The sequence below is a fragment of the Copadichromis virginalis genome, linkage group LG12 (genome assembly GCF_057382275.1).
Source record: "Copadichromis virginalis isolate Kocher_CV1m ecotype Utaka linkage group LG12, C_Virginalis_male_GT1.1, whole genome shotgun sequence".
NCBI lineage: Eukaryota > Metazoa > Chordata > Actinopteri > Cichliformes > Cichlidae > Copadichromis > Copadichromis virginalis.
Window position 1 is genome coordinate 14,565,942 of NC_140629.1, and position 14,785 is coordinate 14,580,726.

The 14,785-nt window shown below is 41.0% G+C and overlaps 1 protein-coding gene across 5 annotated transcripts in view; it reads right to left on the bottom strand.

Annotated features, from left to right (window-relative positions):
* Positions 1–4,951: 4,951 nt before the first annotated feature.
* The window catches only part of lmx1bb (LIM homeobox transcription factor 1, beta b), a 51,207-nt gene continuing 41,373 nt past the window's right edge, over positions 4,952–14,785 (bottom strand). For all 5 annotated transcript variants that reach the window (XM_085474851.1, XM_085474853.1, XM_085474850.1 and 2 more), the window contains 6 exons: positions 11,920–12,152; positions 9,194–9,369; positions 8,604–8,681; positions 8,159–8,225; positions 7,301–7,462; positions 4,952–6,144 (listed from right to left, as the gene is read on the bottom strand). In XM_085474851.1, coding sequence (XP_085330977.1) covers positions 5,987–6,144; positions 7,301–7,462; positions 8,159–8,225; positions 8,604–8,681; positions 9,194–9,369; positions 11,920–12,152 — 874 coding nt within the window. In that variant the 3' untranslated portion in view covers positions 4,952–5,986. The remainder of the gene's footprint in view (positions 6,145–7,300; positions 7,463–8,158; positions 8,226–8,603; positions 8,682–9,193; positions 9,370–11,919; positions 12,153–14,785) is intronic.

Genomic DNA, 14,785 nt, shown 5'->3' on the forward strand with positions numbered 1-14,785 from the left:
CATATAATGTGTCATACAGAGGCACCAATGTCTTGCGCCGCTGACTGACACAACAGGGCAACACACTGCTGTGAGGGCATGCTCGGAGGTTTGGCTATGACCTCTCACTCTGGTAAAAAAAACCACACTATAGCCTTTTATTTGATTATGCACAAGCCCTCAAGGCTCAAAGAATATGTGTCAGACGCTGCTTAAAAGTCTCCCTGAACAATTAACCACACGCCATGGAAAATGCCCAACAAAAACACCCCCAAAACCTCCCCCAACCGTCTCAACTGGGGACTCGCTGTGAACTCCTGCAAACCCTGGGAAATCATGAGAAGAAATCTAGACAGTGCTAAAACCCACAAACGTCTGAGTGTCTTTGGCCTGGCAAAGCAACAATTAATTGGATTTGGTTGGAAAGAAAATGTAACTGTGACGCTCAGAAATGACAACTGGGAATGCCAATTAGAAGAACAGTAAATTTTAAACAATGGGCATTTCAAAATAAAATTGAAAAAAAAAATGGTTTGGATGAGCCCCTCCCTGACTGAGTGAGTGCGATGAAGTAAGGGTTGGATGTGCGGCCCTGTTGTTCACTCTTCAGCTACTGTCTCGGGTCACGTTGTGCTTTTATGGGGCAGCTGGTCAGAAACTTGCTTTAAATAACAAATCGAGCTCCATGTGTTTTTGATGGGCCGGGAAAGAAAAGCTAACAGTTAAGGAGACTAAATGAACCACAAACGTCCAATTACGTCTCAGGTAGAAAATTTCAGGATTTTGGTTATCTAATGAAAATATTGTCACTAGACTCATTTCCTACGTGGTGCCAGAAAGGTAGAAGAGAAAATGTGTTAACAGTATACTGAGGGTTGACTCTTTAACTCTTGGTGAGTTTGTGTCTCCAGCTCAGGTTTCAGGGTGACTGTTTTTATATCGGGGCCACGCTTACCTCAACCTCTGACGGTCTCTTTTGGCCAATTCACAACCAAGTGCCAGTGAACAAGCAGTGACATGGATTATGTTTGCTCATTACCGTGACTTTTTTGGCAAACGAAAAGTAAAACTGTAGGGAGATAGTTGATGAAACACATGTATTTGCTTGTGTTTTTGTTTTTAAGTCTAGTCTACTCCACACCTGGAGGAGATTGGATAGAGTAGATATTTATATTATAAAGATTATGACAGTTTATGACAGGAAAGAGTTTTATCATAGGAAATAATAAAAAATGGAAGCTATCCCTTTCCTTTGTTTGAGCTAGATTAGAATTTAAATTCAGTCAAGATAAGCTAACAGGGTAGTGGCGACAGCTACATGTTTACCATCCAGGCATATTGCCTTCTAAATCTTGACAGGAGAGAGTGCTGTGATGAAAGCACATCACCACAATTTAGCTAAATGATTATTTTCAGAAGTTATTCAACAAGACCAATCTAGTTCTAAACCAAAATTCAGGACATTCTGGACAAACATGTTGAATGGTTGATTTTGTTTTTGTTTTTTTCCAAAAAGGAGAATTAGACAGAACACTGGTTCATCCCTTAAGTTAAGTCTCTTTTGAATGTTTCACAGGTCTGAAAATGAGTGAAAAAGCAGCCAATGTTCAAAATATGTCGTAGGATTTATGGTTTTTGAGGTTTACTCTCATCTTTTCCACTACAATGTCAGCAGTAGGACCTTCTGTCCTCCTCCACACCTAAACACCTTTCTGTAAGCTCACCTGGCCTGGCCTGAAAGGAGAGCGCTTGAACCAACTGTACCGTGGCCCCCGTGCAAACACAGTGTGTGCGTAACAGCCTCATTCATGTTTACTGTAAGTGGAAGTCTTTGTCATGTCTGTTTACTCAGTCTTTCACATCTTTCACACTTGAATCCACATATATATTAGAAACCTGACGCTAACATGTTCGTTGTTCTCATTAAACCTGAAAACAGACACACACTAAGTCAAGCAGACAGTCGCAAACAGACGCACACACTGTTCAGCCTGACAGTTTATCATGTTTGCTATGCTTTAGTTTATCTGCTGCATGGCAACTTAAGCTGACCGTGCCTTTTATTCACAGCTGGGTTTGACGAATATTTGGGGTGTTTTAAAACCAAAATCTCACCCGTCCAATGAGTACCCAGTCTAAGACTAAGATGATGTCACTGTAGGGCGTTTCCTCCTTGTGGAATGACAAGCGAAGATAAATGGCAGTGTAACAATTCCAACACCTGGCTGTCAGATTGAAGACAAGATAGCCATCGACAGTAAATGTTATATAAAGGTAGATGGAGAGAAGATAGTGCAGTCATCTTCTGTTATGTTCTAGCTAGTTACATTTTGCGAAGCATACCGAGACACAATAAGACACAAGATCATGCGTGTGTTGATTAATCTGTTTGGTCACATGACTAAACAGACTGTGGGTGGAAGACTGCCTGGCAGCACTGAGAACTGTCGGTGAGATGAAGGAGCACCCAGATGGTACTTCCAAGCAACCGCCTGACAGCCCTGAGGTTATAGGTGGGGTTTGCGCTGTAGTCGTGCAGCTGTACTGGTATGTCACCTGAACTTTTCTCCGACCTCACCCTCAGCCCACATAGGTGTTTATGCCTTAACGTCCGCATTCTCTTACAGACAAGTCATAAACTGGAATGTTTTCATGCTTACTCAGGTCTGCTACTGATGTTGGACAAATTAGCTAGGTTACAGTTGAGTTGTAAATGTAGTCAATGAGTTGTAAAGGACTTACATAAGTTCTAACTAATGCCAGTGTTATAAAATGTTCACAAAAAAACTCTAACACGCTAATGTAAAGTAGTTATCTTTACTGTTTTCACAATTTTAGTACATTATAATGTTTACTAAATACAGAAGCATTTAAATTAAGTATTGGTGCTAAAAGAAAAGTCAAGTGACCACCAGTTTTATTAGGATTGAACTTTTTGGGACCAATAATGTCTATTATTTTTCGAGAACCATTGATAATGCTGCTAAAAATTAAAGATGAATTTAATGAATTGTGCATAAAGGCCATTAACTGAAGTAGCTCACACGTGCTGAGAATAGTGTGAATATAGAGTACTGTTCTCACAGAACTGAAAAACTAAGGATATGTAGCACAGAGTTATAAGCTAAGGCTAGCCAGCTTGGTCAGCTAGATGTTTTCCTTGGGATACACAGATACCTGCACATTAGTGAAAGTAACAAACATATGATATACAGATACTGCACTAACTCTCCATACTTGCTCCACTGTGGTATTATTATTATTTTTTTTTTTTTTTTGGGGGGGGGGGGGTTCTATGTTATGTTTGCACCAACTTGGAGATATCTGTGTCTGCATGATGCACCCATACAGTCATGGATTCACCTTGCTAAGGCCTTATTCATGCAGGACTATGGACCAGTCAGTAACCCCCACTAGTTGCTAGGGAAAAGTCTGTGCAATTTGTGAGAGGTATACGGGGCTGCACTGAAAACCTTCTTGCTTTGGTCACTAGCACTTTGTAAGGAAGACAGCAACTTGTCTGCAAACACTGGCAAAGTATTCACCAAATTCTAGTATAACTGGGTAAAGTATGATGGAAACCATAAATGGAGACTGTTCATCTTCAAAGTCAAAATTGGGCCTTTGAAATGTGTTAGTTGTAGCAGTGAGGCCCAACCTTTACTCTGAAGGTGAACAGTCTCTGTTTCCAGTTTGCATTGCACTTCTTCAATTTTCTGAACAGGTTGGAGAATAAATGGTGGATATTTGTAGACAAGCTGACGTCCTCCATGGAAACTACAGGTGACCCCAGCAAAATGCTAGTGACCAAAACAATCACAAAAAGGGCTTTGGTGCAGCACCTTTGTTGGGACCAATTTCAACTAGCAGCAGCCAACGAATTGGGCAATATACCAAATTTTTCCCTAGTGATTGGAGATTTCTAGAGGTTCACTTACTGGTCTCTAGATCTAGGTGTTTGATGCCTAACCAAGTTAATACCATGATTCAAAGTCTAATAAAGTTTCTCGAGTGACATCCTACACACATTGATCAAGAGTTGTCAGTTGTATTACACATGTTACAACCATGGTTGCTAGGGAAATGTGTTTTACCCTGACTAGATGGCAGCAGCAACAGTGGCTGTTGCTGAGAGAGATTAGTTCTGGGTCCTGGGGATAGCTTCGGTTGTTATTTCCACAGTTGCCTATAGTTTTTTCCTGTGTCTACAAACACTTGTTAACTACTAGCTGAGCAATATAAAAACTTGAAAAACTGTAACACAAACCAGAAATGAAAGAAGGTTCATCTTCAAAGTAAAAGTTGAGCCTCAGTGCTGCAGCCAACATGTTTCAATTTTTACTTTGAAGACAGATGGTCTCCATTTCTGGTTTGTGTTGCACTTTTTCAGGTTTTACTACAGCTCAGCTAGTAGTTTACAAGTGTTTGTAGACAAACATGAAAAACTTTTCACAGTTTAACTGCAGCTCAGGGACTAGCTGGCCGGTGTGTGTAGACAATTCTGCCACTTCCATTCAAACCACGATTGCAGCAGTATGCTAGTATGCTTGCCAACCAGTTGGGGAATACACATTTTTTGCTAGCAACCATTGTTTGAAAGGGGGTCACTGGCAGGTCTGTTGGCCTGCGTGACTGGGGCTTTAACAATCATTTTGCCAGCGACTGCCATCAACCTCCAGCAACTACCAATAACCAGTCAGGCAATACTAATTTTCCCCTCACGACGAAAGATTACTGGATGGTCACAGACAGTTCTCTAGGCCGGTGTGATTGGGGCCTTATTCATACCATGACTGTCACATGTCCAAAATGATAGACAAGTTAACATCAGAGGGTTAATCACATGTCTGCAAAACATCAAAAGGACTGACTTTCTTTTGGAATTAGCCTCAAGTTGTCATTTGAGCAACTGCAGTTTTTGGCACTCCCACACTGGCTTAATTTTTGAGCCCCAAAAGTTGGTAATACTTGATGACTTGTCACTGATGGTATTTATTTAACATTATCAGGAGAAAGACATTGTTTATTCATCAAACCAGTCGACTTTGGTCAATTAGCAACTTTAACATTTTGATAATGCACATAGGACAATGACAACAAAAGGTTTATGGTCTGTATGAAATAAATAGCAACTTTGCCCATTTACAGCTTGGCTGAATAAAACAAAAACAAGAGGGTTAATCTTCATATTAAAAAGGTATACAGATGAGCTGTGATACTCATGAACTCACTAATTCCTCAACAAAAATGCTCTCCTTTTTAAATAAAGCTTTTCAGTTTTAATATGTACCTTCAAGAGCCTGTTATAGTTAAATAAATAGAATGCTTTCCATTTTTAACATGCACATCCAATTTGCCTGGGGAAAGTATTTACACTTCACTGATCCTACTTGTCCACCAAATTCTCCACTTTTGTCTCAGCTAAACAGTTCTTTCTCTCATACATACACAAATGTACAGTCACTCTTGCAGACATGCTGCACCTATTTACTATTAACACAATATCTAAACCTATGGAAAGTGATCAAAATGCTAACGGTGAACATGGAATCCCATGTAGTGTGAAAGAAGAAACAGTCCAAACACCACATCTTAACTGGGGGAGGAAGGGAGGGAGGGGGGAGCTTACAAAAACTTTTTGTTTACAATTGATCATGCACTGTATAAATTCTTTGTGTTATTTGGCTTGAGAGTGTGTAATCAGTGGCTTCAATATCTACTTATTTCCTTTAAGTGAACAAAGAAAAGAGTAATATTTCCTGTGACAAATAAGCAATCCTACCAAATAATCTCTAACAATATTTAAGTCTTTCCCCCAGGAATCGTCACTGTCCTACAATAAGTGGTTTTACTATCTTTTCAGTAAGCTTCCACACATAACCAGGAGCTACTGCAAGGAGGTGTTTCTTCTGTCATGTCCATGTTAGCGTAGGTCCTGGCCATCCATCGCTCTTCAGGTTGAGATGGGCAGTTTATTCTGCGCTAATGTTAGCTTCCTCTTCTGTTTTCATGACGCAAAATAAGAGTTCTGCATGGAGTAGAGGCGGTCGATGGGGTTCCCCACGCGGGCCTGCAAGGAGTTGACTTCTGACGATGCCATGAAGCAGTCACTGAGGCTGGTTAAGGACGTGTCACTGTCTATGTCATGGAATGCAGAATCATTACCTGCAGAGAGCGGATATGGAAAAAGCCGTCAGGATTCAGAGGCAAAGGCGTCATTCAAAGAGCACAACACCCTACTCTGGCTGTGAAATCGGTGTAATCTTGTATTTGAGATTTATAGCAGCGTTGGGAAATTATAATTACTAATAGTCCCTTTGAGAAACTGCTGTTATGTGTCATCACAAATGTGAGAACTGTTTTGTTAGATATCATCAAAGCTCACTTTTTGCTGCGCTCACTGGGACAATTGCGGTCTGTGAGGGAGCATGTAAACAAGGGGCATCCTCCTAAAAGATCTGGTTAATAGCAACTGTTTACGCCTTTCATAAAACCTCAACATGTTATTTCTCTGGAGGGAATAGTTAACTTTATTACACTCTGGATCTTAATGATAGTGTTGCACAAAATGGGGACAGTGTTTTGAGACATATCTTTTAATGCCTTGCCAATATTGTTCTTTTCCCCAAACCAAAGGAGAGTGATGAGACTGGGGATTTGGTTCTTACTACCGAAGAGAACTAAATGGAGGCAAATTATAAGGAAGTTATGAACTTCAGGAAATGGTCCCTCTGGGACATGTTGAGGACATCGCTCGAAAATGTGTTATTCCAGTTACATCCTGTGGACTAACACTTGATTGACTGATTTTTTCTTTTTTCTTTTCCCCCCTCCCGCCTTTGTTTGCGCTCTAATTCCTTCCTTTATCAAACAGAAATCTGAGACTTGTTGTTTTCCAATTCTGATTCATTAGCTCACACGGTCTTCAATCAGTATTTGCAGTGCATTTTATCTTAAGCTGCCCACATAGACCACATGTTTTTACCAACATTCGGAAACATCATCAGTAACGGGGCTGGGGGCAAGGAGTTAAAACCATATTAAACAGATTTGAAATTACACTTCAAAACCCAACGGCTTATGAGAACACTTGTGTTATCTCATGTGGGAGGAGAAGCTGCTCGTTCTTCTCTGTGAGCAACTTAAATCAGGGGGCTGTGGCCTGAGCACATGTCCCACACTGGGGAGCTTTGAGGTTGATCAAGGGACAGGCATGTGTGCGCTTTGTAAGCAGCAGTGGGGTTTTTGGGGGGTGTAGTAGTGTGTGTGTGTGTGTGTGTGTGTGTGTAAGGGAGGGGTGGGGGGTGGGGTAGATGCTCACCATATGGGTTCATATGGTCCCCGGGCATCTGTGGGGGGGTGAGCCCCTGTTGGAACGGGTCTGTGCTGTAACCATTCTGATCCATGGCGACCAGCTGCTGCTGCGGCGGAGCCAGCGGTGTGAAGGAGTTCATCATCCCTTCCATTCGATTAGACATCACCTCTGCAAGGCAATGAAAGCAAAGGGGCAAAGTTAATACAGCCAACAAGAAGACTTCAGATGAGTCTGCAAAATATTAAATGCCACTACGCAAACAGAGAGCCGGTGACGCTGACCAAGAGAAAACTACAGAGTAGGTACTTCCTGATAGATTCCTATTTGTACCCCAAATATGTGGATTGCTCGCCCTTGTTGTTTTTATGGAAACATACGGTAGTCCTCGCTGTGGCTTCTCTCCCATTTCCCTCTACAAACAATGCTCTTGGCTAACTGAATGTGGGACACAAAGTTCTTGTGGCTTCATCACTGGAGCCCATCCCCATTCGCTTTCCTTTATAGTGGTTAGGTGAAATGATGATGATTCATTTCATTTGGCTTCCAAACTGAATTTCCATTTTACCCTTCATGTGAAGTGCCCTTGTTTACACAGTGACATATTTGTAATTTGTAATTCAGCATCAGTAGCAAATACAGCTTTGATTAGAGCGCAGCGTAAGCGAGAGAAGAAAAGTTCCTGTTTTGAGATTAAGCAATTGGTACACCTTCTCCCTATTCCGATGTCAACATCAACAACAAACTATTGCCGCGATACAAACACTCTTGACCTACTTGGAGATATGTACAAATATCACTTCAAGCTTGGGGCTGCCGGAGACAATGGGCCTCCATTGTGTTTGCAGGGTATGTGGAGCATCGTACCTTGGCCAAGTCTTTGAGAATTCTGTTGTTCTTGTTGTTGCTGCTGTCTTCTTGCCAACTTCTTCATCTGAAACGAAGGAGTCAAAGTTGTGAGGAACTCCCAAAACTAACATGCTCTCTTTAATTTAAAAAGGATGCTCCTCGCTCTTCACCCTTGAATGAACTGCGTAAAATCTGTATCTGAGCGCACTTCATTGTCAAATATCAAAGGTTTTCACAAGATAATCATCAGAAAAGAGGAGGGCGTAGACATTTAATGCAAGAGTGAGCTAGATTTGCAGCTCCTTGCTCTTTTGCATTTGCAAAAGGAATGCAGTGATAAGTTTAACACACATAGTTGTGGTGATTTACTAGCTGAACTCTAAAATGGACCGAAGCTGCTTTTTTTGGGAGTGGGTAGGGTAAGGACACAAAATGCAATTTGTTTTGTGGTATTTGCTCTCACCTTAGCTCTCTGGTTCTGAAACCACACCTGGACCACCCGAACACTGAGTCCTGTCTCTGCAGCCAGAGTCTCCCTCACCTGAAAATCCAAACAAAATACTGTGAGCATCACACAAAAAACCGAAACGCTTCACAGCCCTCTGAAATCCCGTTCCGCCTTAACATAACTGCCACAGTTCCTAACAGCCGCACTGCTTCTTTGATTTACTTTTAAGTCAATGCTGACTGAATGCAGTGGTCTTTTTGGACCTACTGGTTATTGCCGCTTCAAAGTTCGGACCAAGTGCAGCGCCTGTTTTAGGGCCCGGGCTATGGAGGGAGTTCTCCTATCTCAGTGTGACATTTGGTGCAGACGGAGTGCGTTACACCCGACTGCCTCGGTTAACACAGAACAGAATGCTGCTTGCCACTTCAAAGCTCAGCTTTGAGGTGGGGGAGATTTTTTAATTTGAGAATTTTATTTGTCAAACTACTGTAGGGCTCGTGGTTCGCATCTCAACTTCTATCTAAACCCTTACCAGGGAATTAAAAAAACATAAATCTCAGATTTTCTTTACTCAGTTGCAGCTGGTTATTAAAGCTTTGTCTTACCTTTCTGCAGGGCTTTGAAGAGACCTCAAAAGAAGCCTTAAAGGCCCGTCTCTGTTGAGTGGTCAGAATGGTTCGTGGTCTTTTGGGCCTCCTTGGATCCTTGCTGTCATCCCCCTTCCCCTGGCTCCCTATGCCTTTCTCTGGCTTGATGTCCAACTCCTCATCGTCACTTTTCTCTGTAAAGAGAATCAGTTCTCTGTATCATGAGCACAAGCTTGAACTGCCTACACCCTTATTTTTTTTGTCTATGACAGTCTGCTGATAAATATATTTTCATTCTTCCCTATTTCAAGAGATTCACACACCACAAGTGCCTAATCAAAGGAGACACATGTGTTTTTGATACATTATCAATTTATTACAAAAGGAAAAGGCCTCATGTATGATTAGACCTACAGACATCTATGGAAAGCACAGTGAAATATGCACATTTGTCACTGAACTGGACACAATGTCACTAGTAAATTATTACTCTCAGCTTTCTCTGATTTACACAGAATCAATCTCTGATAAGAGTACTACATCAAGTGCAACATGAAACAGGCAATGAGTACATATGGGAAATGCATCTCCTGCAACACAATATGTAAGATAGTCTCGATTCAAACTTAACCTTAAAATAATGACGGAATTTATACACTTTGCTAAACTTTAACTGTCAAGGGCAGGATATTAAAATCTGGGTCAGTAAAATTGCTATCATTTATATATATATATATATATATATATATATATATATATATATATATATATATATATATATATATATATATATATGTGTGTTCAGACGTTAAATTGGGACAGAGCTGTCTGTTGGGAAGCCCCACCATATTCACTTTTCACTGTTATCAGGGAATATTATGACAAGCACCCACTGATATTGATATTGCTTAGGCGAGATAATGTCCATTTTGCTTCACAGTTTTTACTTGTTTCAGTGAAGTCACCTATCTTTCTGATGCAGCAACCCACTGCACTCATGGTGTCGCAGACTATATAATAATATAACAGTTATTTAAATAAAATGCAACATGAACAACTGTAAACATAATGGAACAAAAAGGACTATATTTCACAGAACTTGAATTTGTATTTTTCTGTCTAATTCTTTAAAGAATAGCAACAATTTCATCACTAATTTATTTATACCATTAGCTCTATCTGGATTTAGAGTAATTAAAATTGAGCAAAATATAAATAATTAATGTGTTAGCCCTGCGACAGACTGGCGACCTGTCCAGGGTGTACCCTGCCTCTCGCCCTATGACAGCTGGGATTGGCTCCAGCGCCCCCCGCGACCCTGAAAAGGATAAGCGGTAGCGAATGGATGGATGGATGGATGGATAAATAATTAATGTTTCATAGAGTTTTCCGTTTCCTGAGACCTGATTTTGTTTAATAACTGAAAATAATTGACCTGCTAATCTGCTTCCACAACCTATGAGTTAATTATACTAAATGCTATTTAAAAAGAGGCAGGCCCACTGAGTAAAGAAGCATTTCCATCAAGCTAAGCTAAACTGTGAAGCCAGCAAGCATGGTTTGAACAGAGTATCAGACCAACTCAAATAAGACAGTAGTTTGAAAGCTAATTTACTGAATTGCAAGTTGTAATAGGCTAAATATCTGCACATGATGCAATATTATATAATGTAACACCACATAATGCTTTATACATAAACTGGTTTGGGCTGGTCACATCCTTTAGCTGATTGCTAGTAGATGCTGAAAAAACAAAAAACAAATGACGATAGAATTTTTATTATTCAGTTATTACATTTAATTTTTTTTTTCATATGAGGCTAAAAGAAAGTGTTTACAAATCAAAACTACAATTGCTGTTAACAAACCCCAATGACTTCAGGGCGCAGGCGCATGCTTGATGGCTTATTGTCTCCTGTCATCTGGTTCTGATATGTAACCAATGAAAACCTACATTTCATCTGCCACATGCCGAGGTTAACCTCTATTCATGTCAACATTTTCTCCATCTTTAAATTCTGAGACATGCACAAAAGACATGCCTGTGCGATACACTGGGATACAAGCAAACGAGGAAGACGTGGAGCAAATATTCCCACAAGTTGACAAAAGTTGACACAGGCACAGATGTATTTGACAAATTCCCTGCTTTTGTGCATGTTTAAATGCGAGCCAGATGGTAGTGAACAGCGAGGCTTGGCAAGATGCCTCAATGTGTATGGAGGCTATAGGAGAGGAACACTAGAGCTGATAAGAGTGGAGGTGCAGGCTTTCTGCAGAAAGGCCTCAAATCCCTCTGTCACTCACCGTGATACAGTGATTTAATTCTTTCCAGCACCAGATCCTGCCCACGCATGGAGCACCATTAATACAGGGTGGCTTGGCTTTGTCCTGCTTCCACTTCCTACTGTATCATAAACTTACGCTCCCTGCTCGAATGAATGCTACAAAATCAGCCACTGAAAAGCTGCAGATGGAGCTACGCTAGACCTTTTACGGCCTGGGCTGTAAGCAAGACCTCAGATGTCAATACATCTAGTATCTAGAACTGCTTTATTCCTTTGCTATTAACAAAACTAAAACTAAATCCAGTAAGATTCAGAACCAGGTTCCTCGTGGAGGACGTCTTAGGTGGCCACAGCTGTGATGGGACAGAGCATACAGAATACAACACCCTGGTGCCATTTGACGATCGCACCACAGTGTCGTTCTCACTCTTGTGTGAGAGGGTGCAGAAGGCTCACCTGAGTCTGAGTCATCCGGGCTGACCGAGCTGAGTAAGTCTTTCTCCCTCTCGTAGTCAATCTTGCAAAGCAGCTGACCCTCCTTCAGAACAAACTCATCGCCCTTCCTCAGCTGGCGGTCGCACACGCAGCAGCAAAAGCAGTTCAGGTGGTAGACGCACTCCAGAGCACGCATCACAAACTCTGTGGGGGCGATTTTCTCCATGCAGCCGCTGCACTTGGTTGCAAACAACCTATAAAGAAATAAAAGAGAATATGGTAGGAAGTGTGGTGATTTAAACAGAACACCCAAACCGAATTTTGCTGTTCAAAGCAGCACTTGTGAAAAAGATAAAAATAACACAAGTAAAAAAACATGCATTTTCTAAATGGAGGTATTTATTGTTAAGGGGGAAAGAAAATCCAAAGCTACGCGACCCTGTGTTAAAAAGTGATTGCCCCATAAGCCTAATAACTGGATGCAGTCAAGCATCTTTTACAGCGTTGTGCAGGAATTTTGACCCACTCTTCTTTGCAGAATTGTTGTAATTCAGCCACATTGAAGGGTTTCTGAGCATTAACCGGCTTTTTAAGGTCGTGCCACAGCACCTCAATCGGATTCAGGTTAGGGCTTAGGTCACTCCAAAGTTTTTTTTAAGCCATTCAGAGGTGGACTTGCTGGTGTGTTTTGGTTACCTTTGTCTATCATTAAATTTTGTTGGATGACCGGAAACATCTAAAGTGTGACAAATATGCAAAACACTAGGAAATCAGTGAGGGGGCAAACACTATTTCACACCACTGTATACTTATATCTGGTTTGATTATGACTGTTTCAGTATCTTGGTCCTGTGTAGTGTCCAGCTCATTTGGCCTTACAAAATATTTAACAATAGCCTGGAAGGCTTTACGACAAATTATTATTCACACTTCCATAAGCATAGTCCCATCTAGCCCGTTTTGGTGTTTTGGATGTAGTTATTTCAACTGCCAGGGAACTTCTATAAATCTCACCAAAACAAAGGCTCGAAACCAAACATAACAAATCAGGCTTCTTCAATTGGATCTTATCAAACGAATAGTTTGTCTAATCACTGCGCAAAGGACAATGAAACACAAAATGTAATCCATCCTCGGCAACACCAACATAAAAAAAGAAATAGACACTGCTTTATATATCTGCCTACTTTAATTGCCAATTGTAAAGTTCTACTTCTTAACTTTTGCATTCGGTGTTAATTAGATTTTTCTGCATTGTAATCATCTTTAATTTGAATGTAATTTCTAAGCGTTGGTTTCCCTCCACCGTTCCTTATATCTTAAGATTTATTTGAAAGTATTTATGTGCCACTTCAAGTTATCTCAACAAACATAATTTAAATTCGGAAACTGAAAATATTGCAGGGACCTCTCTCACCCGACAGTAATTACGTGCACGATGAGAGTTGAAGCTATTCTTCCTCGGGGACCTGAATGTTCAACAGGTCTTACCAACTTACATCTCTGCCTATCTGCTAATTGTCCAGGGTTACAGTGTTTGCCGTGCAGCGAAAGAGGTGCCTCCTTTGGCAGCTAGTCATCTGTTAAAATTTTAGGCTGAGCCCAGCCTTGCATCATTCCAAGTGAGCTCAGTCATGGGGACTGACCCCAACCCCCTCACAAGCCTGACCAAACCCCCCCCCCCCCCCCCCCCCCAAAAAAAAAAAAAAAACAGGCTAGATCATGCTCCAGTGCAGCAACTACTAAACCCTGATGATCTTAATCAAGCCTTTGTTGGCAGTTTATGCATTTCTTTCATATCCACACAATGCTCTATATGCATCAGATATCATATCATGATTCATTGCTGGTTAGTGGGCCTGGTCTGTCTGTATCTCATCTTACCGTCTAATATCGTGCCTCTGTGGCGCAACACTGCCTCTATCACCATTTCCTAGACAACACTTCCATCTTCTTTTATGTGCTTTCAGGAAGATGTTTGCATTGTTTTATTGGTGACTGAGTGGCATTTAATTTGCCCTCCGTTGTTTAGAAGAAGCCACATTAAATGGAGCAAGGAGGCAGGGAGTGTGGTTGATCTTGTCCAGCCGTAAAGCTGGATTTATTAGTGGCCTCTTTGTTTGCCCTGGTCTGGAAGACAGCTGGCAACCGCCTATCTATTTGTGGTGAACATCTATTTCATTGTGCAAGGCAGGGAGGTAGTGAGAGGAGCAATTGACATCATCTGCTGGTTCGGGACGGGGTTGAGCGATAGTGATGAATATAATGTGTAAATATGAGAAGAGGGGAAACCAAAGGGTGGTTTTGTTATGGTAATGGTGTTATAGGTACTGATTGAGTAGTGATATGGTGTGGTGTGCGTGCGTGTGTGTGTTCACACATGTAAATGCATTTGTATGAACAGCTGTGTGCACGCTGGTAGCAAGTTTGGTTTTTGTTGTTGCCTCTGCAGCTTTCTAAAATAATTGCTTCACTGCTGCTCATCAGATCGCAATCGGGAGAGCTACATTTTATAACATCGTAATCACTTCACAACAATTAATAGCCTATTTTACTAGTTTCGAGATATCCATCCATCTATTCATCATAATGAGCATTACAACCTGGATCCATAAACTAAGGATGGTTAGACAGAGCATCTTCTTTTCTTTATAAAACAACAGAGATGTCAGCCCAGGCACTCTCTGGGTTCATAAAATCCTTTAATCTTTCATTTATTACAATAAGTTAAGAAGATTATTATTGAACTATGGAAAAACCTCTAGGATAATCCCCTGAAAAAGAAATTTCGGCATGTTTCTCAAACAAACATGGATCTTGTTTAACTGACCTGCCAACCTGGATCGGTTTTCTAAACAAACTACCCAGTTTGGCTTATAAAAAATTA